General features: G+C 40.7%; 1 protein-coding gene across 1 annotated transcript; it reads right to left on the bottom strand.

The window, feature by feature from the left end:
* Positions 1-1,120: 1,120 nt before the first annotated feature.
* On the bottom strand, positions 1,121-27,211 carry ABRAXAS2 (abraxas 2, BRISC complex subunit). Its single transcript, XM_079702037.1, has 9 exons — positions 27,098-27,211; positions 22,205-22,295; positions 17,513-17,549; positions 14,853-14,919; positions 8,189-8,379; positions 7,210-7,329; positions 6,193-6,277; positions 4,476-4,590; positions 1,121-1,725 (listed from the first exon to the last, which is right to left on the bottom strand). Exons 1-9 carry the CDS (start codon positions 27,194-27,196, stop codon positions 1,256-1,258), a joined length of 1,275 nt encoding a protein of 424 aa, XP_079558163.1. The 5' UTR covers positions 27,197-27,211; the 3' UTR covers positions 1,121-1,255.

The raw sequence follows: 27,211 nt of genomic DNA, 5'->3' as shown, positions 1-27,211 counted from the left end.
ACTAGTCCAAAGGAAAGGCAGTTATAATCCATGGCATTAGCTTCATGGGCTGACCCCGCCATAAATAGGGGGAGGGGGCCTTGTCATTTCCAAACCAGGAGCCTATCATTCTCATGAATGTCTTCAGTGGTTTCACACATTCTGGGCCTAAAACTAGAAAACAAGCAGTAATTAAATAAAAATGTAAGTGCATCCCAACGGAAAGTCTCTACACATTCCACAGCTATCTTCCAAATGGCAACTCAAAAAAGTATGGTTATTCAGACTGAAAATGAATCTTTATTCAATAATCGAGATTCCCAAACAGTTCATTAAATGTCTTTCTTCCACAAATAAAACTAACACTAGGATTTATCAGAAGATCTAAACGAGTTATCTTCCTTACGTATGAACTTGGCTAAATCCACTGTGTCTGGAATCCGTTCATCATAAAAGTCAGGTCTGGAACATAACTCCTTTCTGTTATACTGCTGTGTGTCCTTCATTTAAGACTCTAGAACAGAGACCATAAATGTGGCTAGTGCAACATAGCAGTCACTGTAATTCCCCAAAAGAAAAATAAGTAATTTATTTCATGTCATACTTATTTGGATGATTACTTACTGGTAATTAGTATTTCTACATTGTTTTTAAAGGCAACCATTTTAAGTGACAATACATATCAGGCTAGTAGAAAAAAGTTGAAACAAAGCCCTCTCTTTTGATCTCACAAAGTCATGCAGACAAAAGAAGGTACACATCTGATTTGTTCCAATCAGGCTTCTTGGAATTATCAAAATTTCTTTTCTGGCAGAGATGAATTTGGCTCATCATAGAAAGAAGGATCTTTGAAGGCTGCTGCTAAACTAGTTTCCCTTTGAAAAAGTAAATTTCAAGGCATGATAGTGCAAGAGGTAAGGTTTTGATTTATAGAACATTTATAGACTAATTGTGCTTAGTCTCTACTTTCCAATTTATTTTAAAGAACAGAAACTACGTTGATAAGTTTCTCTTTGCCTATATTTACCAGTACATCCATGAATCGCACCAGAAGTAGGACAATTTGATTATCTTAATGGTTCTGTCGTGAAACCTGCACACTGAGTCCGCAGGCGAGGACCCGTGGACGTGAGGCTCCTACAAGTTCTGTGCCCAAAAGCGCTTGTCCTGGGGGGTCCAGGGGTCTGAGAAACAAGTTCTCTCCCCAGATGAAGTCCTCAAAAAACTCTCTCAATGAGCAATTAACACTGCTAAGTGGAGAGTTTCTTTTGTTTCGTTAAATTGGGGAGGTCTGAGTGTTCCTGGAGCCCCCGTCGGGATGCATCATGGGTCGGGAATCCCTCGAATGTGAGTATTCGCTATTAGAGGGCTCTGTAGGGTCAATCAAATTTTCATAATCACTGTCGTCTGATTCCTCAGCACTGTCTCCGGCTGCTCCTTGAGGAGGAGGAGGGTCTGCCCCACTTCCAGGATATTTCAGTCCAGCACTGGTGGAGGCATAATTGGAGGAGCCCACGGCTTGAGGTCGAGGCATAAAGACGCTAGTTTCCATGCGAGAATGGCTCAGAGTACTTTCTTGATTATTTGGGTGAATATCAGAATAAGGGGGAGGAGGATCCGAGGCCTCTGCGTCTCCAAGTGCACTTCTACCTTCAGCTGCAAACCCAGGATAGGGCATCCGAGGGCTGAACGTGGGGTCCAAACTTTCAGATGACATCTGTCTGCTTATCATTGCCTGTTGCAATCCTGAATGAAAAGACGAAGAAAACTGTAACACTGTATTTTCACAGCTTTGCATTTCAATATGTTAAATGTTCAACCTGATTGTTCTGGCAAAGAGCAACAAAGAAGTGAAATTTATTATTACTATGAATTATTTTACATTTGCATAGTATTTCACAATTTACAAAAGATTTTTCTATACATTAAAGTCATTTAAGCCTCCAAACCGCTCTCTGAAGTACTACTGTCATCACTAATGTTATTGTTTCCATTATACAGGCAAAGAACCGGAGCTCTGAAAGGTTAAGTGACTTCACTAAGAGAACAGCTAGAAGTGGGGCCCTGATACTTATAACACAGGTCTCTTAACTCCAGATCTGATGCTGTTTCCCTCACCTGTTGCTTACTGTACTCAGAGACTGTGGGGACAGAGGATAAAATCAACAGTCCTCACCATCCTCGGCAGTCATCTGAACGTTAATTTTTCCTTAAAAGGCCTCACATCAAAAAAAATACTTGTTGACAACAACTTGTCACAATACTCTTAAACATCTCTTTCTCCTTAGAAGTTCAAAGCCCTGGGTTAGGTGCCCAGTTTTCTACGTAATAGGCCATAATTTTACTGCATTTTTATGGTGGTAAAACAGAAACAGCCCTACATCTATGAGCCTATGGCCTTTAAATTGTTTTTAAGTACATTTAAAAAATATTATAAAAATGATTTGTACAAAATTTAGAAAAGAACAAAAAATCACCCACAATTCTATCACCCAGATAACACTGTTAAAATTTTGGTGAAAATAGCACAAGATTTGGGGTTAAAAGACAGAAACTTTAGGTGCCAGGCACCCCAACTTTTCTGAATTCTAGTTTTATTATCCAGCTTTGTGTGTGTTTATGTGTACATGTCTGTTTGTTTATTTGTTTGTTTGCCACAGCATGTGGGATCTTAGTTCCCTCACCAGGGATCGAACCCGCACTCCCTGCAGTGGAAGCGAAAGTCTTAACCACTGGACCGCCAGGGAAGTCCCTGTATACATGTATTTAAAAGAGAGCTGAGAGGGCTTCCCTGGTGGCGCAGTGGTTGAGAGTCCGCCTGACGATGCAGCGGACACGGGTTCATGCCCCGGTCCGGGAAGATCCCACATGCCACAGAGCGGCTGGGCCCGTGAGCCATGGCCGCTGAGCCTGCACGTCCAAAGCCTGTGCTCCGCAACGGGAGAGGCCACAAGAGTGAGAGGCCCAAGTACTGCAAAAAAAAAAAAAAAAAAAAAATAGAGCAGAGATGTTTATACTGTTTTATATACTAGCATTTTCATATAAGATTATGTATTATCTTATGTCATTAAAAATTCGCTTCAATGGCTGTACGATATTCCATTATATAGATATACCAAAATGTATTCAACTATTCTACTGTTGTTTATTCAATTACTGAAACAGGTTGTTTCCAAGATTTTGGAATTATAAAGTTGTGATTAACGCTCTTGTGCAGAAATCCCTGTCTGCATTTCTGATTATTTCTAGAATAATGTAACAGTAGAAATGAATCAGACATCATTTACCTGGAAATATAAATTATATTTTAATTTGTTTACAAATATTCTTATTAAATTAGAAAAGGCTAGTTATACCCTTATCTCTTTTACACTTGATATTATTTGCCATACATTTAATAGATTTTACTCACAAATGTTAAATCTGGTGGCATTCATAGAAAAGAATGAAATAATGCCATTTGCAGCAACATGGATTGGTCTAGATATTATCATGCTAAGTGAAGTAAGTCAGACAAAGAAAGACAAATATCATGTTATCACTTATATGTGGAATCTAAAAAAATGATACAAATGAACTTATTTACAAAACAGAAATAGACTCACAGTCATAGAAGGCAAACTGTGGTTACCAAAGGGGAAAAGGGTGGGTGGGGGGATAAATTAGGAGTTTAGGATTAACAGATACACGTTACTATATACAAGATAGATAGCAACAAGGTCCTACTGTATAGCACAGTGAACTATGTTCAATGTCTTGTAATAAAACCTATAACGGAAAAGAATCTGCAAAAGAATATATACATACATATATATATATATATATATATATATATATATGTATAACTGAATCATTTTGCTGTATACCTGAAACAAACACTACATTATAAATCAACTATACTTCAACAAAAAAATAAATTAAAAAAAAATCTGGTGGCATTCTAGCAAATATGTTTGTTAGCATGCTGGAATTAATATAATAGATTCTTGGGCCTAATTCTCATTTAACCAGCTGGTTCCTTAGCTTAATGGTATCCAGTCATCCACTGCTATCAAAAACCAGACATTTAAAGTCTTTGTTGAGACCCTGCCCATGAATCAAATGTAAAGTTAAGAGAATTTTAGGTAGCTCTTTTATGAGGTTCCAATGAACACAGGACACAGCCCCTATGTGCGAGGCATGTCAGGGTTAACTTAGTAAGAAACATCACGTCCACTGTACATAGACCGTATCACTTCTCAGGATTTATTCTAACTCGCTTCAGCCTTTCTACCTTTGATCTCCTTTTTCTTCCAGTTTCAGAGACTTGAGAGGGACACCATGAAAAACAGTACTTCCCTTCTGGGAAAGTCTAAAGACAAGTGAATGCCCTCTTCCAAGCAGCCTAACTTGGAGCTTGATGAGTGTAGAAGAACGCATGTAATTTATTACGTAATTTGATGTTTAGAACCAGACACTTCCCTGATTCTGAATGGTAAAATTAATAGGAAGCTCACTTCTTTCTTGTTCCTTTTCATTCTTCCTCTGAGTGATTTGTCTTCTTAATTTGTTCACTTCTGCCTGACAAGATTCAACAATTCGCTCACTTTTTTCTACGTCTGCACACACTGCCTGAGGGAAAAATGACAACAAGAACAATTAGTTTCAAATCCAAGCATGAGGCATTTCATAAAAACAGCATCGATTATAACCCTGGGAAGAGCCCAGACACTTTATCGAGTTAAAAAGCAGACACCTACGGTAGAACAAAATCATGAAGGTCCCAGAGACCAATACTGTTGTTATTCACTGAACTGCTTTCTTAATTATGTTAAGATGATTATGCTCTTTAGCTTACACATTCTTGAAAAAGAAGGGTAAGAAGGGAAAGAGCTCATCTTTTCCCTTGCTTACTCATCTTTATTGATATGAAAAGGGAATTTCTGATACCAGTCTGGCAGACAAGGATGAACAAAAGACAGGAATGAGATACTTCCAACTCTTATTTATAATCAACAATCAAACATCAGATGACACATAGATTTATTTAACAGAAACTATTTATAATTAGGGAAAGTTAAAAAAGAAAATAAGTTTCAAAGTCAAGATTTAATAAAAGGTAACTATTTGAGACCATATCAATGTAATGTAACCACTCCTATCAAGGCACTGGATGTGATACTGGTGCTTGCAGGGCAGGCCTTAATCAATAGTCAATGAAATGTATAACAGCCACTTTGAAGTCCATTAGACAGGGCTGATAGTCTGAAAAGAGCATGGTCATGAATTCAGGACAAAAAGCTGTTTTTCACCACACGTTCCTTCCATAGCAGAAATACCAGAAACTGCCTGAAAGTGGGCCGGTCACCAGTGAGTGAGGCTGTATTAAGTTCCCTATGCTGCTATGGGTAACCGTGACCCGAATTTGGAGAACTGACACTGGAAACTGCCCGTCGCATGCGTTCCTCTTTGCCCCAGGCTGAACTCAGTCTGCTTTCCTCTTTTCCAGCAGCTGCCTTCATTCCTCTCTCTATGCCTCGGGGCCTTCCTCCTCAAAGCTAGGCTTTCTCCAGGCCCGGGACAGCTTCCTCAGCCCTACCACTCTCCTTGTCCTCAAAGGCTCTTTTGTTCTTAGGGTTTTAGAACAAATGACTCCTAAGAACACTTTGGGGATGATGAAAAGAACGTGGGAAAGTATTCTTAGCACCTAGCTCAGGATCTGGCTTGTAGGAGATGTTTCCATAAATATTTGCTGCATGATTGCCTAGGAATGAACGGGCTCCACTGCATCTTCCCACTCAGTGGAGGCAGTTGCGGGCAGAGTGACTGAACTAGAATTAAGCAGCAGAGCGGTCCTGAGTTACGGGTGCCTTCGGGTGGGTCTCAACTTACAGCACAAGGGATGGGACAGCTGTGTGCTTAGCAATACTTCTTTAAATTCGGAATACATTTCCCCAGGGAAAAAAAAGCTGTCATTAAAGAGGTCATGAGTATTTCAAAGAGTGATATTAATTCTGTACTTCAGAGTTTCCACGGAAGGCACATAATGAGTGAGACCAGCTTTCGTAGACTGACATGAGCAACTACTTCATACATCTTATATCACTTTGGGAGAGCACATTCTGATTTTTGGACCACAATTCATTTGTCAGTTGGGAGATTATTAAAAATTAAAGTAGAATTAAAAGATTTGGGCAATATAAATAAGATGAATATAGTACATAAACCAGTTACCTGCACTTTCTCCTGAAGTGCATTATAAACCTGATAAATCGCCCTGATGTCTTTCATTACTCCATCCTTGTCAAAAAAGTCAGTACTAGAAGACAAACAGAAAAAAGATTCACCAAGTGATCAGAACTGCCGTGAACTAGAAGGCACTTTCCCATCATTTCTACCTTTATCTATAACTTAAATGCTACAAGTTCAGTGACAATGTTTAAGCAATAATGCCCACACCCCTAGAATTACAGAAGAGAAAGAAAAGAGAATCCATGTTACCCAGACAACTGAAAAATAATAGTGTTATTTTCTCCTAGATCACTCTATATATTTTTCAGTGACCACAGTTAGCTTTCAGAACCTCAGAAATACACATACTCTATCCAAACTTCTGTATCAGTTGCAAAAAAAAATCGTGGTAAATGATTAAACAAATAAATATTGATAAAAGTAAACTATCTTTTCGGTAAGCATAAGATTTTGATATACAGTAGTGGTGGTCTAGAGAATTACCTTACTGGATTTTTCAATGTTAATCATATCAAACGATGTCACACTTCTCCATAAACATATTGCTTTTTTTTTTTTTTTTAAATATTTATTTATTTATTTATTTATTTGGCTGCATCGGGTCTTTGTTGCGGTACCAGGGATCTTCGTTGTGGCATTGGGATCTTTCGTTGCGGACTCTTCATTGTAACGTGCGGGCTCCTTGTTGCGGTGCGCGGGCTTCTCTCTAGTTGCGGTGCGCGGGCTTCTCTCTAGTTGCGGCGCGTGGGTTCCAGAGCGCGTGGGCTCTGTAGTTTGCGGCATACGGGCTCTCCAGTTGAGGCGTGTGAGCTCAGCAGTTGTGGTGCGCGGACTTAGTTGCCCTGCGGCATGTGGAATCTTAGTTCCCCACCCAGGGATCGAACCCACGTTCCCTGCATTGGAAGGCGGATTCTTTACCACTGGACCACCAGGGAAGTCCCCATAAACATATTGTTAACAAGAGAAAGGAAAAAACATTCATTTTACCTTTCGACTTACCCATGTTCTTTAATAACTTTGGCATAACTCTGAGAAGTATTTGGCACTGAAGACACTTTATACTCTTGCTGGCTAGTGTTGCCTAGATTGGGAATAGCAAGGGATAGCCTTTGATTATACCTGCAGGGAAGATTGAGAGAGATCATGTTGAAAGCACTGCTCTACTTGAAGAATGGGTCCTACCAATAGGAGCCTGAGTCTCTGCACTGGGAACTAACTGAAGGTCTCAAAGAGAACCTACTTCCACAGACAACCTAGGGTTATGTGAATTAGCAATTTTTTCCCTTCCCTTAAAGTAGAAACTCGATTGTAAACTCCTCAAGGGCAGAGGTGACGTCTTATACATCTTTTGCATCTCTGCAGCAACTGACAAGAGTGCTGAGGAGGTTTTAAGTGCTCAAGAACCTACTGATTAATTAATGAAATCTTGCAAATGGCTATTTAACAATAATTATTTTCACTGATATTGATCTAATTTATTCTACTACAAGTGAAATTCTGGAGGCAACGCTTTCTGTTGTTTACAGACAGACACCATGATCATATGATTTTTTTTTTTTTTGCTTTAGCAAGTTCACAATGCAGAACCCTCATTAACCAGTAGGTGGATCAATTTTACAATTTTGTCTTTGAAATCTATGTTTTAAAATTACAATCAGACTTACAGTGCAATAAAACTGTATTTCTACATAACGGATTATGGAGAAGCAAATGATGATTTCTAGCTGTTCATTCCTATAAGAATTGATGCATAATTAATGTCCTGCTAATGAGTATTGATTCAAAAACAATTTTAATTTATATAACTAATTGACAGGAAAATACCTTCTCTAACCACAAAGAAAACTAGCTAAAGGAGAGTTATAAACACTTTTCTTTAAAGATGCTATAAAATGCATATTTTCAAAGCCATAAATCTCAATTACTTGTATCAACATCTTTCCTATTTATGCGAGGCTGGTGGGAACGCTTTATTTACCTTCGATTTGGTCTAAAGAGAACGTATTCTAAAGCATGAGTGGAATTGTTGGCGGTGGAGATGAAGCTGAAGAGAAGGAAGACGAGGTCAGGCACCCCAAGGATGCGGGTGAGCTGCTTATGAATAACCTGCTCTCTGTACGACATCTGCTGCTGTGTGTTTCGCCGGAATCTGTACCACCCAATAACTTTCTGCCAACAAAAACAGAAGAAAAAAAGTATTGAAAGTTGCATGAAATCTTACAAATTTAATTCTGAATGCATCCACACAAACGCTTGTACACAAATGTTCATTGCAGATTTATGTGCAATAGCTCAAAACTGAAAACAACCTAATTGTCCATCAACAGGTCAATGGATAAATAAACTGTGGTGTATCCACACACTGGAATCTTACTCAGTAAGAAAAAGGAACAAAGTACCCACAAATACAACACAGATGAATTCCAAAATAATTATGCTGAGTGAAAGAAGCCAGACCCAAAATAATAATAATAATAATAGCATATGCTATAGGATTCCATTTCATATAAAATTCTAGAAAATAAAAAGTAATCTATAGTGACATAAAGCAGATCAGTGGGTGACCTGGGAGGGGTGAGAAGGAGGGATCAGAAAAGGGCATGAGGAGACTTTTGCAGAGATAGGTATATTCATTATCTTATTTTGCTAATGGTTTCATGCATGTATACATATATCAAAACTTATCAAAGTATATGCTCTAAATATACACAGTTTATTACATGTCAATTATAACTCAATACAACAATTTAAAAAGTTTAGCTTTGTCAGTTCTGACTACACTGTAACTTAAATTGGTAAGTGAATTAAACTTATAGGCTCTTTGGAAGAATATTTTTCATAATGTGATCTGCTGGACATCTGGGAGACAGATGGCCTAAGAGACATCTGGCAGCTCCCTCCTGGGCCCCACCCAAACCTGAAGTATCACAAGCTCTAAGGGTAGAGCCAGGAACCTGAATTTAAGATAAGTTCTTAAGTTTTTTCTTATGCATACTACAGTTTGAAAATCTCTGTTGTAGAGACAATTAAGTTAATTCTTTATAAGAAGAATAATCTTCATAAGCTTCTTTTTAAAAAACAAACTCTTTCAGTGAAAATCCTGTTTTGAGAAATCAAAGTAATTTAAAATTGTTAGTGTCATTTTAAAACTAACAGTAAATTTAGATTATGTTTTGGCACTTTCACAAACGAAGGAAGTCAACCAACCTTTACTGAGCCCCTGTTCCAGACCTTCAGCTAGCTATGTTACAAATATTTTCACTAAATATCACAACAACCCTGGGAGGTGAGTAAGGTTTTCTGCGCTGAGTTCGTATCACATGCAAGGAACTACAGGCAGCAAAGAAACAGTTCCTGCCCTTAAGGAGTACTACTGAAAATAAAGCATAATTCCAATTATATTAAAGCAATTAATTTGATATTCTTTTTTTTTTTTTTTTTGTGATACGCGGGCCTCTCACTGTTGTGGCCTCCCCCGTTGCAGAGCACAGGCTCCGGACGCGCAGGCCCAGCAGCCATGGCTCACGGGCCCAGCCGCTCCGCGGCATGTGGGATCTTCCCGGACCGGGGCACGAATCCGTGTCCCCTGCATCGGCAGGCGGACTCTCAACCACTGCGCCACCAGGGAAGCCCCTTGATATTCTTTAAATATAAAGAAAACCCAAACACTTCTGACAGTGCAAATCTTATAAAAGAGATATTTTGTCCAAAGTCACAGAGCTAACGAGTGACAGCCAAGATCTGGAACCTCTTTGCCTGTCTTTTTCCACTGCACTACACTAACTTTAAAATTCCACATTATTCACACAATGTTGCTCATAAAAGAGTGAAAAGTAGTTTTCTTAAAAAAAAAAAAAAGTGGGTAACAAAAATTATCAACTGGCTAGAGCTACTAACGCCAAAGAACATGACACATTTCACTGGAGTCTCGGCACTCTGTATTTAATGTAGGATTAGCTCCTCTGCAGGACTTCGGTGCATCTCACACACCCCTGCATTCCTGCAGAGGCCTAAGCAGTGCTCAGCACAGGGATTCTTCTTATGAAATGCTCGCCGACTAAAGAATCTTGCAAGTGGCTACTGGATGGGTACTAATGCTTTTCACTTATACTAACTGTAATTGTTTTATTCCATTTGTATTTTCAGAGAAGCGGGAAGCCTTATACATTTATTTTGGATATCAACTTATTCATTTGATATTTGCTAAAAAGATAACCCCCTTCATCCTAATCAATGAAAGATGACATGCCAAAATAATTCACATTGGCGACATCTACAGTTCTACCTTTTAGAGCTAACAAGCTGGTTGCAACGCTATTGAGAAACAAGGTCACTGATGTGGAAGAGAACACTATGTTTGGGCTATGATAAAAAATTATGAATATCTTTCACTAAAACCTTATCTCTGCTAAAGTTTCAGACAATATTTCACAAAGACTCTCCTCTCTACTCTCTGTGCTAGACATTCACTCACATCGTCTGGATCCAAAGCAATTATCTCCAATACTGGGCACATTTGTCATCTTTAAGTTCTGTTCTTTTTGGCGTTACGATGATATTAAGACGACAGTTATGTTTATCATTATCTATTTCGGAGCAGGTGCTTTCAAGAAGGCAGAAATCCTCCTCTCACTTGTTTTTTTGGTCTGAGCCCAAAACCTGAGGCTGGTCGAAACTTTGCAAACACAATATGGATTCTGCCAGAGCAGTAATTGAGCACACCAACGTAACCTTGCTGCACCTATTGGGGGATTTTTCGTACCAAAAACATTAGCCTCTATCTTAAACCCAACCTTTTTTTTTTTTTTTTTTAATGTTTTAGCAATGTTGTGGAGTTTCTATATTTAGAGGCACACATTTTTTTAGTAAACATATTTCTACGTATTTTATACACTAATTGCTATTGTGACAAGAATCTTTATTAGCTTGTGTTTTCTAATGGGTAATCTTAGGACCCATTAGGGAACTTTTAAAATTATTATGTACTTATTTTATATGAGTTCAACTTACTGAACTTGCATCCGATTCTTAGGATTTTTCTTTCTTTCTTTCTTTTTTTATTTGGCTTCCCTGCACAACTTGTGGGATTTTAGTTCCCCAACCAGGGATTGAACCCGGCCGGGCCTTCAGGGCCCTCGGCAGTGAGAGCACAGAGTCCCAACCACTGGATCACCAGGGAACTCCCAGGGTTTTTCAATTAAACATTAAGTTTGAAGCCTGCCTAGCAAAGAGTCAGTTTTTTGAAACAGTTCCATCAGCACTTTCTTGAAGAGTTGATATTAATTAAAAATATTTTTTGTATGTCAGATACTGTTTAAAGTACATATGTATTTTTAAGCCTAACTTTTAAATGTACCTTTGTAAGTACTACTGTAACCCTTTTGAGGTGAAGATATAACTTTGTACCATTTCTGGAGGGAAAAAAAATCGAACTAGAGTCAACTCTAAAGATTTTCAGTCTAAACATTATGTATCATCTTTGTTTTGGGGCTAGAAATTTGGATTTTTGAAAAAAATCCTTAAAGAGTTTATATTATATATAAGGTGCCATAGGAAATACAATGAACATAAAATACGGTCCCTGCCTTTAACAAATTCCATGGAAAATAAAACATAATTTCCAAGTAAATTGAAGCAACAAATTCCTGTCTTTAATTGCAAAAGAAAATATAAACATTAGTTTTAGCACAAAGTTCTACAAAATCAAAACTGAAGATCAGCATTTTTCAGAATCTTGGCCCCAGGAAAAGCGAAGTTAACTCCGGTTAACAACCTATGATTGGTCTTCTGTGTCTCAAAACAGCAAATCCTATCTATCTATCTATCTATCTATTTATTTATTTATATTTAAAAAAATACAACATGATTATATTTTAATACACAACCAAAATACAAAACAGCATAGTAAATTAGCAAATCCAATTTTAAAATCCCCAAATTAATTTGGAAATGTGTCCCTATTTGCTACTGAAAAAACTACATGGTAGAGCTCCTTTCTTTTTTTCAATTTATTTTCAATGTAAAATACAATTTAAAAAGCCTTATCACATAAAGTCTCCCTTCCTCAGCAGCATCTCTGCTCCCTTTCTCAAAGTAACCACTTTTAGGTTTGGTTGGCTTCCTTCCAGATCTTTTTCTGTACGTATAAACATTCAAACTTTTGTTTTTATAAAAAATAGGCTCAAATTATTTCATTTAACTTTGAGATCTTTCTATGTCATTCATGAGAACCTCCCTCATTCTTTTTAATGGCTGCTTCATATCCCATAGTATGGAGGTACCAACATAATTTACTTAACCATTCCTCCTGGTGGACACTTAGATTGCTTTCAAAATTCTCACTATTAAGCAAAGATACAACAAACATCTTCGTATGCTGGATTAAAAGGCCAAACTGCTGCGTTTAAACTTTGGCGCCAACATTTCCTGCTCGCAACCTTAAGCAAGTTATTTATCTTTAGTTGTCTCAACTATAAAATGGGGGTGATGATAACAGCCTCACAGCGCTGTTACAAGGATTAAATGTGTCAGTACCTGGAAAGTGCTTAGAATACTGCCTGGCACAGAGTTAAAGTGTTCAATAACGCCAGCTTTTCATACCTTTGTGCCTAGATGCCTTTGTTTACTTGGGACAGATTCCTAGAGGTGGAACTCCGTATCTAAAATTCTGTTATTGCAAAACTCTCCCCCTAAATGTCTATATCAACTTACATTCCCACCAACTACAGCTTCCCTATCTCCCACAACCTTGCCAACACTGGATATTAGCAATCCTTTTATACTTTTGCCAATTGGATGGACAAAAAACCAGCATTATGTGTTTCAATTTGCATTTCCTAATTGAGAATGAACATCTTTCCATTTACTTCTTGGACATTTGTGGATTTCTTTTTTCCTTTTGTGAATTTCCTGTTTATATTCTTTATTCATTTTTTTCAGTTTAAATTGTTTTCATCTATTAAAAAATTTCCTGGTAATTTAATATAAAGTGAGTGCTCGAGGCAACTGCGCTTCGATAGGAATTTTCAAGGAATAAATTTTAGTTTTAGAAAGTATAATAAAGCTTCATTATCTAAAATATGCAAATAAATGGAATGAGGAAGTAAGGTGGTGGCTGGGGGATGAATATGGACTGCTAAGAGATCCCAGAACGTATGCTTCAGGCAAGTCACTGAAAATGGGGGAGCTGGACTGTGATGCCTGTGGCTGCTCTAACCCACTTTCCCACTTGGGCAGGTGACTGTGCTAGACCCTCTGCTAATACCGAGCACTTCCTGAGTTTGTTATCACCCTCAAAACCACTGCCCTTTTTTCAGACCTATCCCTCACACTTCCCATTTTTCCTGTGATCTTACCTGCTTTCCTTTCTGCCTGTACATCCGACAGTGGTACTGAGAGAGTCCATACACTGGAAAGGCTGTTGATCTACTCTTACTGCACTGTTATTTCTTTTTTTTTTTTTAACTTATTTATTTTTTATTTTAGGCTGTGTTGGGTCTTCGTTGCTGGGCGTGGGCTCTCTCTAGTTGTGGCGAGCAGGGGGCACTCCTTGTTGTGGTGCGTGGGCCTCTCACTGCTGTGGCCTCTCTTGCTGTGGAGCACGGGCTCCAGGCACGTGGGCCTCAGCAGTTGCGGATAGCGGGCCCCAGAGCGCAGGCTCAGTAGTTGTGGCGCACAGGCTTAGTTGCTCTGTGGCATGTGGGATCCTCCCGGACCAGGGCCCGAACCCATGTCCCCTGCATTGGCAGGAGGACTCTTAACCACTGCGCCACCACGGAAGCCCTGCACTGTTATTTCTGACGCCCTCTTCAGACACCTTAGGAATCCCACACTGATTATTTTTATGCACAGGTAATCTTTTTAAAGCTTTTTTTTTTTTTTTTTAAATAATACACGCTTCTAAACAAAGGCATTTTGTTTTCTGTTTGATAAGTTGAAAACTTTCATTGGTACTTTTTTCCCTCAAGTGATGGTTTAGTGACCAATCTATTTTTCTGGAATTAATATACCAAGGTAAAAAAGTAAACCCCATACATGGTACAATAAATTATAAATGAGACCATCAGACAGTGCTGCAGCAATAAAGCTTTGGTTCATTTTCAATTCTGTTCAGACTTGCTTACCATGCATACACATTCAGAACATCATATGCATATGCTGACAGAAATAATAAACACATGACCTTTTGGAAAAACATCTATGTTCACTGTTAATTGAACTTGAAGGAGTAACATATCTAAAGATGTTTGACTGCAATTTGTATTCTTAAAAAATATTTTCCCTCATTATAAAATTAATGTATGTGTATTAAATGTTGGCAAAATTATTTTTTAAATTACATAATAGGAAGATAGAACCACCCAGAATCAACTCAACTATTGTCAACTTTCTAGATTATAGTTCATGTTCTTTTTCTTCTTCTGACTTTTGCATAATGGAATCACTCTAAATAGCCAAATTTTGTTCTATTGATATACTGTAAACATCGTGTCACATTTGCAATTTACCTTTAAAATCTACTCAACAGAATTATTATATATTAACATCAAATCTCATTGTTTCATTTTACATTCATTTCTGGTTTTAAGTTTGGGTGATAAGGATTGATTTCCAAATCAGACTGGGTGACAAATAGAACATACCTTTCTCCGATCTTTAAGAATCCTGTCCAAGCTCTCTTCATTAACTTTGCTTGCATAGTCATAAAAACTGTTTTTTTTTTAAAAGAAAAAATATTTAATTAAAATCCCATAGTATTTTGACACGAATATGCTTAGTAACATGTGTCTATGGGTCATCTAACCCTAAAAGTTGGCAATAAAGATACAATTGCTTGTCTGCAATAGGTATATAAAGAGAAAACAATCTAAATGGTTTACTGATATGAGGTATCTTTTGCATCAAAGACTACTCAAGAGACTGCTACATTCAAAGGGCATTACTTCCGTAAGTGGGAGGAGCTGATAGCAAGTAATTACAAAAAGTGTGGTTTCAAATGGCTGTGACATCTCTTCCTTGTTTCTAAGTATCAATTACCTATGGGAAAAAAAAGAACACAGCAGCTCATTTTCTGAGAAATGAAGAAAGGAAACGAGTATTTGCTGAATCCTTAATAAGACACTCAGCTGCATGCTTCCTTGTGTTAATTCATTTCATCCTTGCCTCAATGCTGGGAGATAAGTACTAGTTCAGCCCAACAAGTCAACATGTTGTTTTTTAAAAATAATTAATTAATTTATTTATTTGTGGCTGTGTTGGGTCTTCGTTGCTGTGCGTGGGCTTTCTCTAGTTGTGGCGAACGGGGGCTACTCTTCATTGTGGTGTGTGGGCTTCTCGTTGCAGTGGCTTCTCTTGTTGTGGAGCAGGGGCTTTAGGCGCGCGGGCTTCAGTAGTTGTGGCACGCGGGCTCAGTAGTTGTGGCTCGCGGGCTCTAGAGCACAGGCTCAGTGGTTGTGGAACATGGGCTTAGTTGCTCCGCGGCATGTGGGATCTTCAAGGACCAGGGATCGAACCCGTGTCCCCTGCATTGGCAAGCGGATTGTTAACCACTCAGCCACTAGGGAAGTCCCAGTCAACATGTTTTATTCCCATTTTTCTAGACAAAGATACTGAGGTTAAATGACGTGCCCCAAATCACAGAACTGGTAGATGGAAGAGTTGGGATTTGAAGAGAGGTCTGGCCAGCTTCAAACTGAATGCACTCACCCTTAAACGAGACCAATCTGACCTGAATTCCACGATGAGCAGTCCAGGCATAATGATGTGTGGGCTTTTCTACCCCTGGTCATGGTTTTAGGAATGCCACCCTCCCCCGCTCCTCCTACCACCATAAGCCCAGGCCTATAATGCAGGAAGGAGTTCAAGTTATAGTAAAAACACTGAACTGGGAGTCAGGAGATACCAGCTCCAGCTCCGTTCTGCTTCTCACTGTATGACCTCGGGCAAGTCACTTTAACCTACCTGGGCTCCATTTCCTTTTTGCAAAATAAAGATTTTGAAGTAGACAGATGATTTCTAAGATTTCTTTCAGTTCTAAGAATTATGAGTCTATGATTTAAATTATGAGTCTATGCGTCTACGTTCTGGTACTACTTTGCTGACAGTGGTTTAAGGAAATCCTCAGAAGGGCAGGGCAGGGCACACCTAGCAAAGCTTTAGATGGTCAGGGCCAAACAGGACCCATTCTGACCCAGACAGAGGCTGTGTGTGGACCAGGGCCTGAATCATTTTATTTGCTCTGAGATTCTTTTCAAATGAACTGCTGCTTCCTTGTCTTGCTTCCTGCTCCTCTTTCAGTTATGTGTAAATCTAAGAGATGAGGTTCTCAGCTACTTTGAGGCTTAGTTCACAGGTAACAATCCTCTGAAATAATGGGCAAGTGTGCGCGGGAGGGGTGGGGGTAAGGTGGGTGGTGAACATGGTGTAAGTCCCCATGGGTTCTTGGGTGCAAGGGGCTGGGTGTTTGGGTCAGCTGAGAATGGGAGCGGGGTCAGGGTGAAAGCTGCAGGGAACACACAGCAGGAACAGCCAGGCACAAGGGGTGGGCAGGTGTTAAGAAGGAAGTGCTGACCAAGGACGCTGAATCGGACTAGTATGAGCAGCGATGCATGGAAAGTATTGGCCTGGCTCTTGGGAAAGGAGACGAATAGGGCCTCAGGGAGTTTTAAGAAACACAGAGTGGAGCTCATCATACCTGCCATCAGGCGGAAGGGTTTGGGGCTGAGAAAGCAGACAGAGGCCTGGCCTGCGGTTTGGGGAACAGAAGTCCGGTGTGCGGGAGATGCTGGCCCCTTTCTCCCTCACCTTGGCCTCCATCAGTCTCTCTGTCCTTTGCTTTCTCCCTCCGAACATCTCTCCTCCTGTTTTTTTCTCTTTCTGTCCTTTGGTTGGTAATAATATTCAACTGGTGTATATTAAACACAGAAAAGTAAGTTTTATGTTCCCTTTCCTTACATTTTAAAGTTGAACACTGAACACTTTTTATCCCTTTTAAAAACAGCAATTATTTTATCTATATGCGATCCTTGGTTAACTTCCTTCTCTATGGATGAAGAGCCCTTGCTAAAGGGGCTGACATAAAGGCTTCCATTCTAAACCACTGAGGCCAAGATTTATACTCCCTTCCCCTCTTCCTAACTTAACACAGTGCCACACACACATCTGGCACTCAAAAAATAAGTGAATTTGGATGCCCTCAGTTATAACTGTACAGCCATAATCACATACAGGTCTAAATTCACTAGTTTTCAATCAATTAATCTTTGAATAAGGACAAAAAGCTACAAAGAAGGATGTGGCTTACCTAAAAAGTTTTGAACAAGGCTGATGGTTGTGGATTTCTGTAATTAGAAGGAGGAAATACATCTCAGTTAATCATGTAAGGTACAGACAACTATAAAACAGTTCAGGATTTAAAAAAAATTTTTAACCACAATCTCAGACAATAAAAAGACAGTTTTCCTCTCCCAAACAGTGTGTACACTAGTGAAGGCAGTACGTCTTTTTAACACTGAAACCCAGGCACACATTCTCAGGACAAAGTAAACTGGCGAATGAAAGTTCTGGGTCCATTTGTCCAGGTGTGATGAGCACACATCTGAAAGCTTTTATTCAGGAACAGGCAGCTATTGTGTGCCCTCATTCAATCTTACCTATTTAAACAAAGCCTAAGAGGAAAAAGGAATCAATGCCTGGAAGCATTTGATCAAGGTGGGTAAGAGCTGTGAGGACAGCTTGGGGAAAGGAAGGCCTTACCACCCTACTATCAGTAACCTACTAACAACTCAGGACAACTGGGCCAGGTGTTTTGAAGGGGAAGGGTGGAAACTCTGAAAGTATATTAACCCTTTCAAAGATTTTCAGTACCAAGGGAAACAGTCATTTATAAGGCAGATCCAAACGGCTTCTTAAAAGATTGCTGGGATTAATCATAGTGAACAATTTCTTCAAGCTCATCAGGGGGCTTAGGGTCTGGGTTGCTTTATAAGACCATGGGACTAATTAACTACTCAATTCTATTAACAACATTCTCCTGGACAGGGAATCATCAACTGCTGCTTATAAAGCCACAGCCACAGAGTTCCAGTCTGCAATTTTAACTCAATTAAAATGAAACCACAACCTTGAAGGACACCAGGCTATGCCCATTAGCTTCTGTACTGATGTGAGTGCTGCCAAAACACAGACAGAGATGCCAGTACTTCCACAGGAATGAAAAGCTCATCTGCCTAGTATAACTGTCGACATAGTGATGCAAATAAGAAAACCGCATCTAGAAATATTTCCTTCTTTTATCACCAAAAATGACATGGTATACCACCAGAAGTTACTTCAGAGATACTGTTAGTAAAGTAATTAGAATATGGAACGTCTGTAGTAAAAATGTCAACTAGAGTTCAGGGGAAAAAAAAAAAAAACTCTTCTACCTTAAAGGAAAGACTATTTTGTTCAAGAAAATCCCTGGAGTAAATTCTGAACTCTGAATATACATTCCTGTCACCAATCCACCCCAGCAGACTTCTTTCATGATTTGCAACGTGGATTAGAAGCATGTTGAAGATATGCTCTAGGTATCATGTGACATTTTCTAAAGGAAGTTAAGGCTTTCTCTTACAAGATTTTGCAATACCTAACTAAGCACTCCGGGGAGAAAACAAGGGGATGCTCTCAAACACAATAAGGTGCAGATGGGCATGAAGGTGGCGGGCACGATAGCTGATAGACAGACTTCTGGAAGCAGCGGGAGGCAGGGCAGCCTTGCCTGGGATTCTAGAGTCTCTGAAGCCTCCAGAGCTCATCCATGCGGTGGACCCCCTTCACATACGCATGGCGTCTCTGCCCGCATTTCTGTAAAAATCCCCACTGGGACGTGCTGCTGTGCTTGCTTAGCTTCCTGTCTCTGCTTCTCCTGCCGGTGGGTGAGCTGAACAGCTCCTCTCCTTCCCCCTTCCATTCTTTCCAGTAACTGCTGCTGCATCACCTTATTAATAAGGGAGCTCCCTGTTGCTGTCCCCTGACCGCTCCCAGCACTAAGAGCGGACGACTCCGCTTCAAGTGAGTGAGCACAGCTTTAAAAATGAACGTGTATTCAAAACAAGTGTTCAAAATGTGATATTCCATATAAAGTCCTCCTTATTGTGTAGAGTCAAGGAAAGGTGTCTATGTGTGGATTCATGCACACATGAAGTTTCATGCACTCCCTGCACTGGGATCCCCTGAATGTACCCTAAGTTTACCTCCCGTATGGTGTCTTTACTGATTTAACCCACTAGCAGTGGGGTTTTTTTCCCCCCCAACTCATGAGATTTTCTTTGTTCCTTCCTGACAGCACTCATCCTGCACTCTCTGGTATTTCTGTACGCTCGTCTCATCCTCCCCACAGCCCTGGAAGGCAGGGATGCACTGGACATTCCTCTCATTGCCCAGCACAATGCCTCTCGCAAGCACGGACGTTCTTCAATAATTGTTGGCTGCATAAATGAATAAAACGACCCCTGCTCTGTTTTGAGCTTTATGCTTTTCCGTGAAGTGCTCGAGGTGCAGCTGAAAGGACTACGATCCTTCTTTATCAAAAGGAGACTGATCCAAAGAGGGCGGGTGATCCTACAAATACTCCTTCATTTGCCCCAGCAGTCGACCCCAAATCGACTGTTTGGCTTACTCCTCAGAAGGCTGTGTAGGTTTAACAAATATCTCCTGTAAACAAGTGTAAACATCTTGGCCGGATCCCTCCAGGAAGGACCAGCACGACACGTGCTTTCATTATAGTGTGAGGTGATGCTGACAATGGGCACAGCCCGAGGTGCAAACTCGAGGTTCACTGTGGCTGTGAAGAGACCATCACGTGTAATTCCACACAGCCATTCATAGGTCAGACCAGTCAGTGGGTCAGGGATGGCTTCACAGAATACCTGAACTTACAGCTACACGTTGTGAGTTTACACTGACTTATAAAAACATTTCACATCATTTACTAGTGCAAATAATTGGCATTCTGACTTTAGTGCTTTCCTTTTAGTGCTTTTCAGACATTTTCAACAAATAAGAAATTTGGTCAATTTATTTTATTTAAAATATCTTATTCTGGTGGTTAAACTGTGCCAGAAAACTTCTTCACACTAGTGGTATGGAATACTTCTCATGGCACATTACCTAATGTTTTGCCTTTCAATCCAGGTTTTCCAGAGTCCTTGGTTTACATTTTCTAATATGTATTTATTTTTAAAAGAAAAATATTACAACGATAACAATACGTTTAAGATAATACTAGCAAATACTCTGTTCACGAGATCCGTGACTACCTCTAACAATGAACTGAATGTAGCTAATAAATTAAACATTACACAGCAAAAGAAGGTTGTCATGGCACTGTATTAACTGGGACTCTGTTGGTTCTTCTCCATATCTACAGTACCATGGAAACTGGTATTTACTGCAAGAACCGGAAGGTGTTTGAATCAAAGATACTGTACACTACGCTGGGGAATTTTAGTTACTTTACCATTCTATTTCTTTAAAGATAAATAAACAGCCAGAACATTCATCAGAAATGCTACTTTTGTGGTCATGCCAGGCAAGAGGGCTCTTTCTTGCACGGTTTTCTGTCAGGTCTATCTGGCAAACCTTCATATACCACGTTAGTTTTGAAAACCCAAGTGCAAACAATGAATAATTGCACAGATGGCCAATGAAACCAAGTTCTCTATTTTAGGATTTTAAAGAGTTAAGCTAAACAAAACACAAAAATAAAACATCAGTGAAAGAACAGCCATGCAGCAGTATGTCAAGTATTTTTTCAGCAAGTCAGTATTGTGGAGAGGGGGCTTGTCTGGCTCTTGAGGAAACAGCTGTATCTTGTTTCCCTCCAATTCCAACGACCTCAGTCCTCACCCGGGCTCCCAGCCCAGGTACTAGAAGGCTAGGAGAACAGGCTGAAGTTGATGATTTGGTCTCAACATAACCTAACCTCCCAGCAGTATTTCAAACCACAAACCACTCACCTTCACACAGGCTGTAGTTTAGTCACACAGAAACAGGCCAGGCTCCCTGTAAGTTTCATGCACTCCCTGCACTGGGATCCCCTGAATGTACCCTAAGTTTACCTCCCATATGGTGTCTTTACTGATTTAACCCACTAGCAGTGGGTTTTTTTTTTCCCCCAACCCATGAGATTTTCTTTGTTCCTTCCTGACAGCACTCGTCCTGCACTCTCTGGTATTTCTGTACGCTCGTCTCATCCTCCCCACAGCCCTGGAAGGCAGGGATGCACTGGACATTCCTCTCATTGCCCAGCACAATGCCTCTCGCAAGCACGGACGTTCTTCAATAATTGTTGGCTGCATAAATGAATAAAACGACCCCTGCTCTGTTTTGAGTATCAGGATATGCTTTTCCGTGAAGTGCTCGAGGTGCAGCTGAAAGGACTACAATCCTTCTTTATCAAAAGGAGACTGATCCAAAGAGGGCGGGTGATCCTACAAATACTCCTTCATTTGCCCCAGCAGTTGACCCCAAATCGACTGTTTGGCTTACTCCTCAGAAGGCTGTGTAGGTTTAACAAATATCTCCTGTAAACAAGTGTAAACATCTTGGCCGGATCCCTCCAGGAAGGACCAGCACGACACGTGCTTTCATTATAGTGTGAGGTGATGCTGACAAGGGGCACAGCCCCAGGTGCAAACTTGAGGTTCACTGTGGTTGTGAAGAGACCATCACGTGTAATTCCACACAGCCATTCATAGGTCAGACCAGTCAGTGGGTCAGGGATGGCTTCACAGAATACCTGAACTTACAGCTACATGCTGTGAGTTTACACTGACTTATAAAAACATTTCACATCATTTACTAGTGCAAATAATTGGCATTCTGACTTTAGTGCTTTTCTATGTACTCTTTTAATCTACCATTAGGTTAAAATCAGTTAAGGGCCAAAGAACAAAACAAGCAGCATATATACAAGAAGAGTATTTCTAAGGTCCGTGATAAACTCACTCACCAATGACTTGCAGAAGTTCTGTGCTGCTGATTTGGGAGTCGCTGATGCTAAAGGTTTCCTCTTGTCTTACCTCTCCCAGCAAAAATCCTTCCTGAAAGCAATAGAAGAAAATAGCTGCAGCTAAAAATCAAAGTGATTTTTACTGGAATTAAGAGGAATCGAGGACATTGTTATTTTTTATAATAACTTTAACAATAATCCAAATAAGTCTGCCATGTAAACTACTAATCCACAAACCAACAAGTAAGACTAAAGCAATTTGAGATTTGGCTATTAACTGGATTGTTCGAAAAAAGGGTTTCCTGACAAGATGAAATATTATTATAACCCCTTCCCTTAAAACCCTGTTATTTTTTTTTTTTTTTTTTTTTTTTTTTTGCGGTACGCGGGCCTCTCACTGTTGTGGCCTCTCCCGTTGCAGAGCGCAGGCTCCGGACGCGCAGGCTCAGCGGCCATGGCTCACAGGCCCAGCCGCTCCACAGCATGTGGGATCTTCCTGGACCAGGGCACGAACCCGTGTCCCCTGCATCGGCAGGCGGACTCTCAACCACTGCGCCACCAGGGAAGCCCAAAACCCTGTTATTTTTGAAGTGAAAATAAGGAGAGTGAATTCATCACCTAAATCCTACTAAGTGTAACAACCAATGTTAAAAAAGCTCAGGAAGCAGAAATATTCCAAGGTTGTTTTCTTGAAACAGCATGTAATTTATTCCATTGTTTTAAAAACATTGCTAATGGGGGCTTCCCTGGTGGCGCAGTGGTTAAGAATCCGCCTGCCCATGCAGGGGACACGGGTTCGAGCCCTGGTCCGGGAGGATCCCACATGCTGCGGAGCAACTAAGCCCGTGCGCCACAACTACTGAAGCCTGTGCACCTAGAGCCCGTGCTCCGCGACAAGAGAAGCCACCGCAATGAGAAGCCCGCACACCGCAATGAAGAGTAGCCCCCGCTCACCGCAACCAGAGAAAGCCCACGTGCAGCAACGAAGACCCAACGCAGCCAAAAATAAATTTAAAAAAAACACACAAAAAAAACATTGCTAATGATAAAAGTATAAAGAAGTTGACACAATGCACAACCTAATCGCTCCTGTATGGGCTGGCATGGGAAATGAGCATTCCAGCAAATAAATTTAACATTACGTGAAAGCTTTTCTTTAATAAATGCTGAGGTAAATTTTTTTTTTTTTTGGTGGTACGTGGGCCTCTCACTGTTGCGGCCTCTCCCGTTGGGGAGCACAGGCTCCGGACGCGCAGGCTCAGCGGCCATGGCTCACGGGCCCAGCCGCTCCGCGGCATGTGGGATCTTCCCGGACCGGGGCACGAACCCGTGTCCCCTGCATCGGCAGGCGGACTCTCAACCACTGCGCCACCAGGGAAGCCCTGAGGTAAATTTATTTACACCTTTGGAGAACATATACCACCATCATCAATTTTGGATTACTCAGCATATAACCTACTGTTTTTGAGCACTTGCTGTAGGGTTTAGCACAAGCACAGCATTTAGAGTGTATGGAGAACATACACTCTAAATGTCAAAATAACTTCCCTGTCGGTGGTGAACTAATAGGCCGTCCCAGACTCCCGCTCCCCAAACATCCACATGGCTTACTCCTTCCCTCCACTCCACTCTTCACTCAAATAGCGCCTCATCAGAGAGGCCTTCCCTGACTAGTGGAACAGAATCAGAGTCTGCCAGACACTGTTCCGTTTACCCTGCATCCTTTTTCTTCTTAGTCTCCTCACTATCTGCTATATTTCATATTTATATGTATTAACAAATGCCTGCTCCTACTAAAATATAAGCTCCACGAGAGCAGGGACTCTGTGCTTGTTCACTATGTATCTCAGCATCTCGTACAGTGCCCAGCACACAGGAGGTGCTCAGTAAATGCTGCTTGAATACATTTGATGAAACAATGTCCTTTCCATTCTAGGTTGACCCTTCTAATCAATTAAAGAAGCTTCCTAGTTTAAAAACATTCCCAGGGGACTTCCCTCTTGGTCCAGTGGTTGAGAATACACCTTCCAATGCAGGGGACGCGGGTTTGATCCCTGGTCGGGGAACTAAGATCCTGCATGCCGCGGGGCAACAAAGCCCACGTGCTGCAACTACTGAGCCCGTGCACCACAACTAGAGAGCCCACACTGCAACTACAGAGCCCACAAGTCCTGGAGACCATGTGCCACAACTAGAGAGAGAAAACCCGCATGCCACAACTAGAAAGACGCCTGCGTGCCGCAACAAAAAGTCCCGAGTGCTGCAACTAAGACCCAATGCAGCCAAAAATAAATAAATAAATATTTTTAAAAAATCCCAGTTGGAATCTGTGGGGGTGAGGAGGGAGAGACAGTTGTTTTTCAGCATAGCTTTTGTATTGGATTAGGTGAGTGGAGTGTCCTAAAACCCCAAATCATCATGTACAGGGCATCTCTCAAACTTTAGTAATATACAAACCCCTCTTTCAAAAAAAACCCTCTCTCAGAGCTAGAGTCCATGACTACTAATCTGGAAAAACATAGACTAGAGAAGCTTGTTTTATCCTATGAAAGCCTTTCAGTTATGAGTTCTTATTACAAAAAACAAGCTTTGTCTTTGTAACAAGTTAAAAACTTTTTTCTTTAATCAAAGTGGAAAATACAATTTAAAATTCCTACAGAACTTTAGACTTTAAGAACATATCTACAGAGTCCTAGCAAATAAAAATGCAGGACATGCAGTTAAGTTTGAATTTCAGATAAACAATGGATAATTTTTATGTAATAAATGCGATATACTTATACTAAAAAATTATTTACTATTTATCTGAAATTCAAATTTAACTGGGTGCCCTATATTTTATCTGGCAATCCTACCACAGGCCTCAGTTTGAAAAAGTCAACAGTGACATCAAGACATTCTAAAGCCGAGTATAAAATGAATGCTTATTTATCTACTGGTCTGGATTATCTGAGCCACTGTTACCTTATAACAGTAGGCAAATTATACTGTGTGGGCTAAACCCAGCCTAACGCCTGTTACTGTATGGCTTACAAACTTAGAATAAGTTTCTACACTTTTAAATTGTAGAAAAAAATAGAAAATAGGAATATTTCATGACATGTGAAAATTATACGAAATTCAGATCTCAGTGTCCATAAGTAAAGTTTTATTGGAAACAGTCATCCTAATTTACTTATTGTCTATGGCTCCTTTCTCCCTACACCAGCAGAGCTGAGTAGTTGCTACAGAGACCACATGGCTCATGAAGCCTAAAATATTTACTGTCTGGCCCTTTACAGAAAAAGTCTGTTAATTCCAACTCTACTGAAATGAGTGGTTTTAAACTAATTTCTTGCCAGAGCAAAACAAGAATATACTACAAAAACAAATTCTTGGTTCTTCAACTTTAAAATATATGAAATTGAAATTACTTTAAAGTATTCCACTTATATAATTGTGGCAAGGTTAATATAAGCAGGTATCCTCGTATAAGACACAAGTTGCAAACTATTGTCACTGGTGAAAATTTCTGTGAAGTCTAGTACCATGCCTGGCATGGCACAGATATTAAAGAGATATCTCTTGAAATAAATTAATAACAATCTAAGTAACACGGCCGTCTCATTGCAGTTTGTAAAAAGCTAACCATTTTTCAACAGGTTGCTTATTCTTACAGTAATTTTGCCTTATACATAAACTGTGCTATTACTAGGCACTCCAAGATCTAGAGAGGTTACGAAGCATTATTGTAAACCATATTTAATACTTCCACAGGACACTAGAAGTGCCACAAACTACCTTTACATGGAACTGCATTACATTATTAAATATCTGTCTGCAATATCAAAGGCGTTAGTGTCCAGAGACAGGAGGTGCCTCTGGAAAAACCCGTGTTGTGTATACTCCTATCCTTAATCTCTACTATCAAACTGAAGCGAGGAACGGCACAATAATTTAATGCCATTCAACTTACTAATGGAACCACCTCTCCATGAAATCAGTTTTTATTAATGGAAGCAAGGAGTGCAGACGTGAAACCAAGTCCAGTTCCTTCTTCTGCAGTGTATCATTTTGCTTTGTGATGACCACACAACCACAACAGCCCCCCCCACTACGTTTATTTAATGAACTTCAATTATTCACTACTAAAATCACTTAAAACAATTCCTCAATTTGGTGGGCAAGTACTTAAAGATAAAAATTATCTAGTTTCATAAAGAATTTCCATCCAGAGGCCAGTGACATTAAAAATGCATTTCCGATCATTCATACGTAGGCCTGTCACTTCCCTATTTCACTGCGACTAGTTCCGTGGTCTTAGAACCTTCGCCAAGGAAATGAACATGCAACTTCAAGGCAAAGAGACCCTACACCTAACACTCCTGGTTACATCTCCATTTTCCATCGAGGAGAAGAAAACACACGATCATATCTAACAAGTACGAATAGTGACAGCCACGGTTTCCCTCGTCGCAGCCCACAACAACCTGTCAGACCAGCGGGCGCGGCTGGGTGTCTGCGCTCCTAGACTAAAGCCGGGTCTCTCGGCTCCTTCCCGACCCCAGACTCCCCTCGCAAGTCTAGAAGCCTGACTCTCAGGGAGGGGCAGGCGCTCCGTTTCCACTAAGCGACTCCTGACACTGTCGGTGGCCGGCCGGGAAAGCTCTGCCAAACGGGAGACTGCCGTCCCGGGACGGCCAGGCGGCGGAAGGCACCGAGCAAGGGGGCCCATCTCGGGGTCGAAGGAGCCCCGGGCAGCAGGAGTTCGCTGGCGGCGGGAGCCTCCTGGGTCATCAGTTAATCGGGCCAGCCCGGGGGGCGAGCCGCAAGTGATCCCAGCTTGGCCGCAGGCGTCGGCCTGAGACCGAGGCTGGAGGCCCCAGCAGCCGCGGCGGGGGGCCCAGCACCTACGTGGTCGGCGTTGCTGTTGGCACTGTGGAAACACACAGCGCTGAAGGTGTAGCCCGAAATGGAAGCCGCCATGATGGAAATCTCCAACTCCCCCATCATGCCCCGCGGAGGGCA

Source organism: Hyperoodon ampullatus (assembly GCF_949752795.1).
Source record: "Hyperoodon ampullatus genome assembly, chromosome: 1".
NCBI lineage: Eukaryota > Metazoa > Chordata > Mammalia > Artiodactyla > Ziphiidae > Hyperoodon > Hyperoodon ampullatus.
The sequence above is the reverse complement of the archived record's forward strand: the minus strand, read 5'-3'. Positions and strand labels throughout refer to the sequence as shown.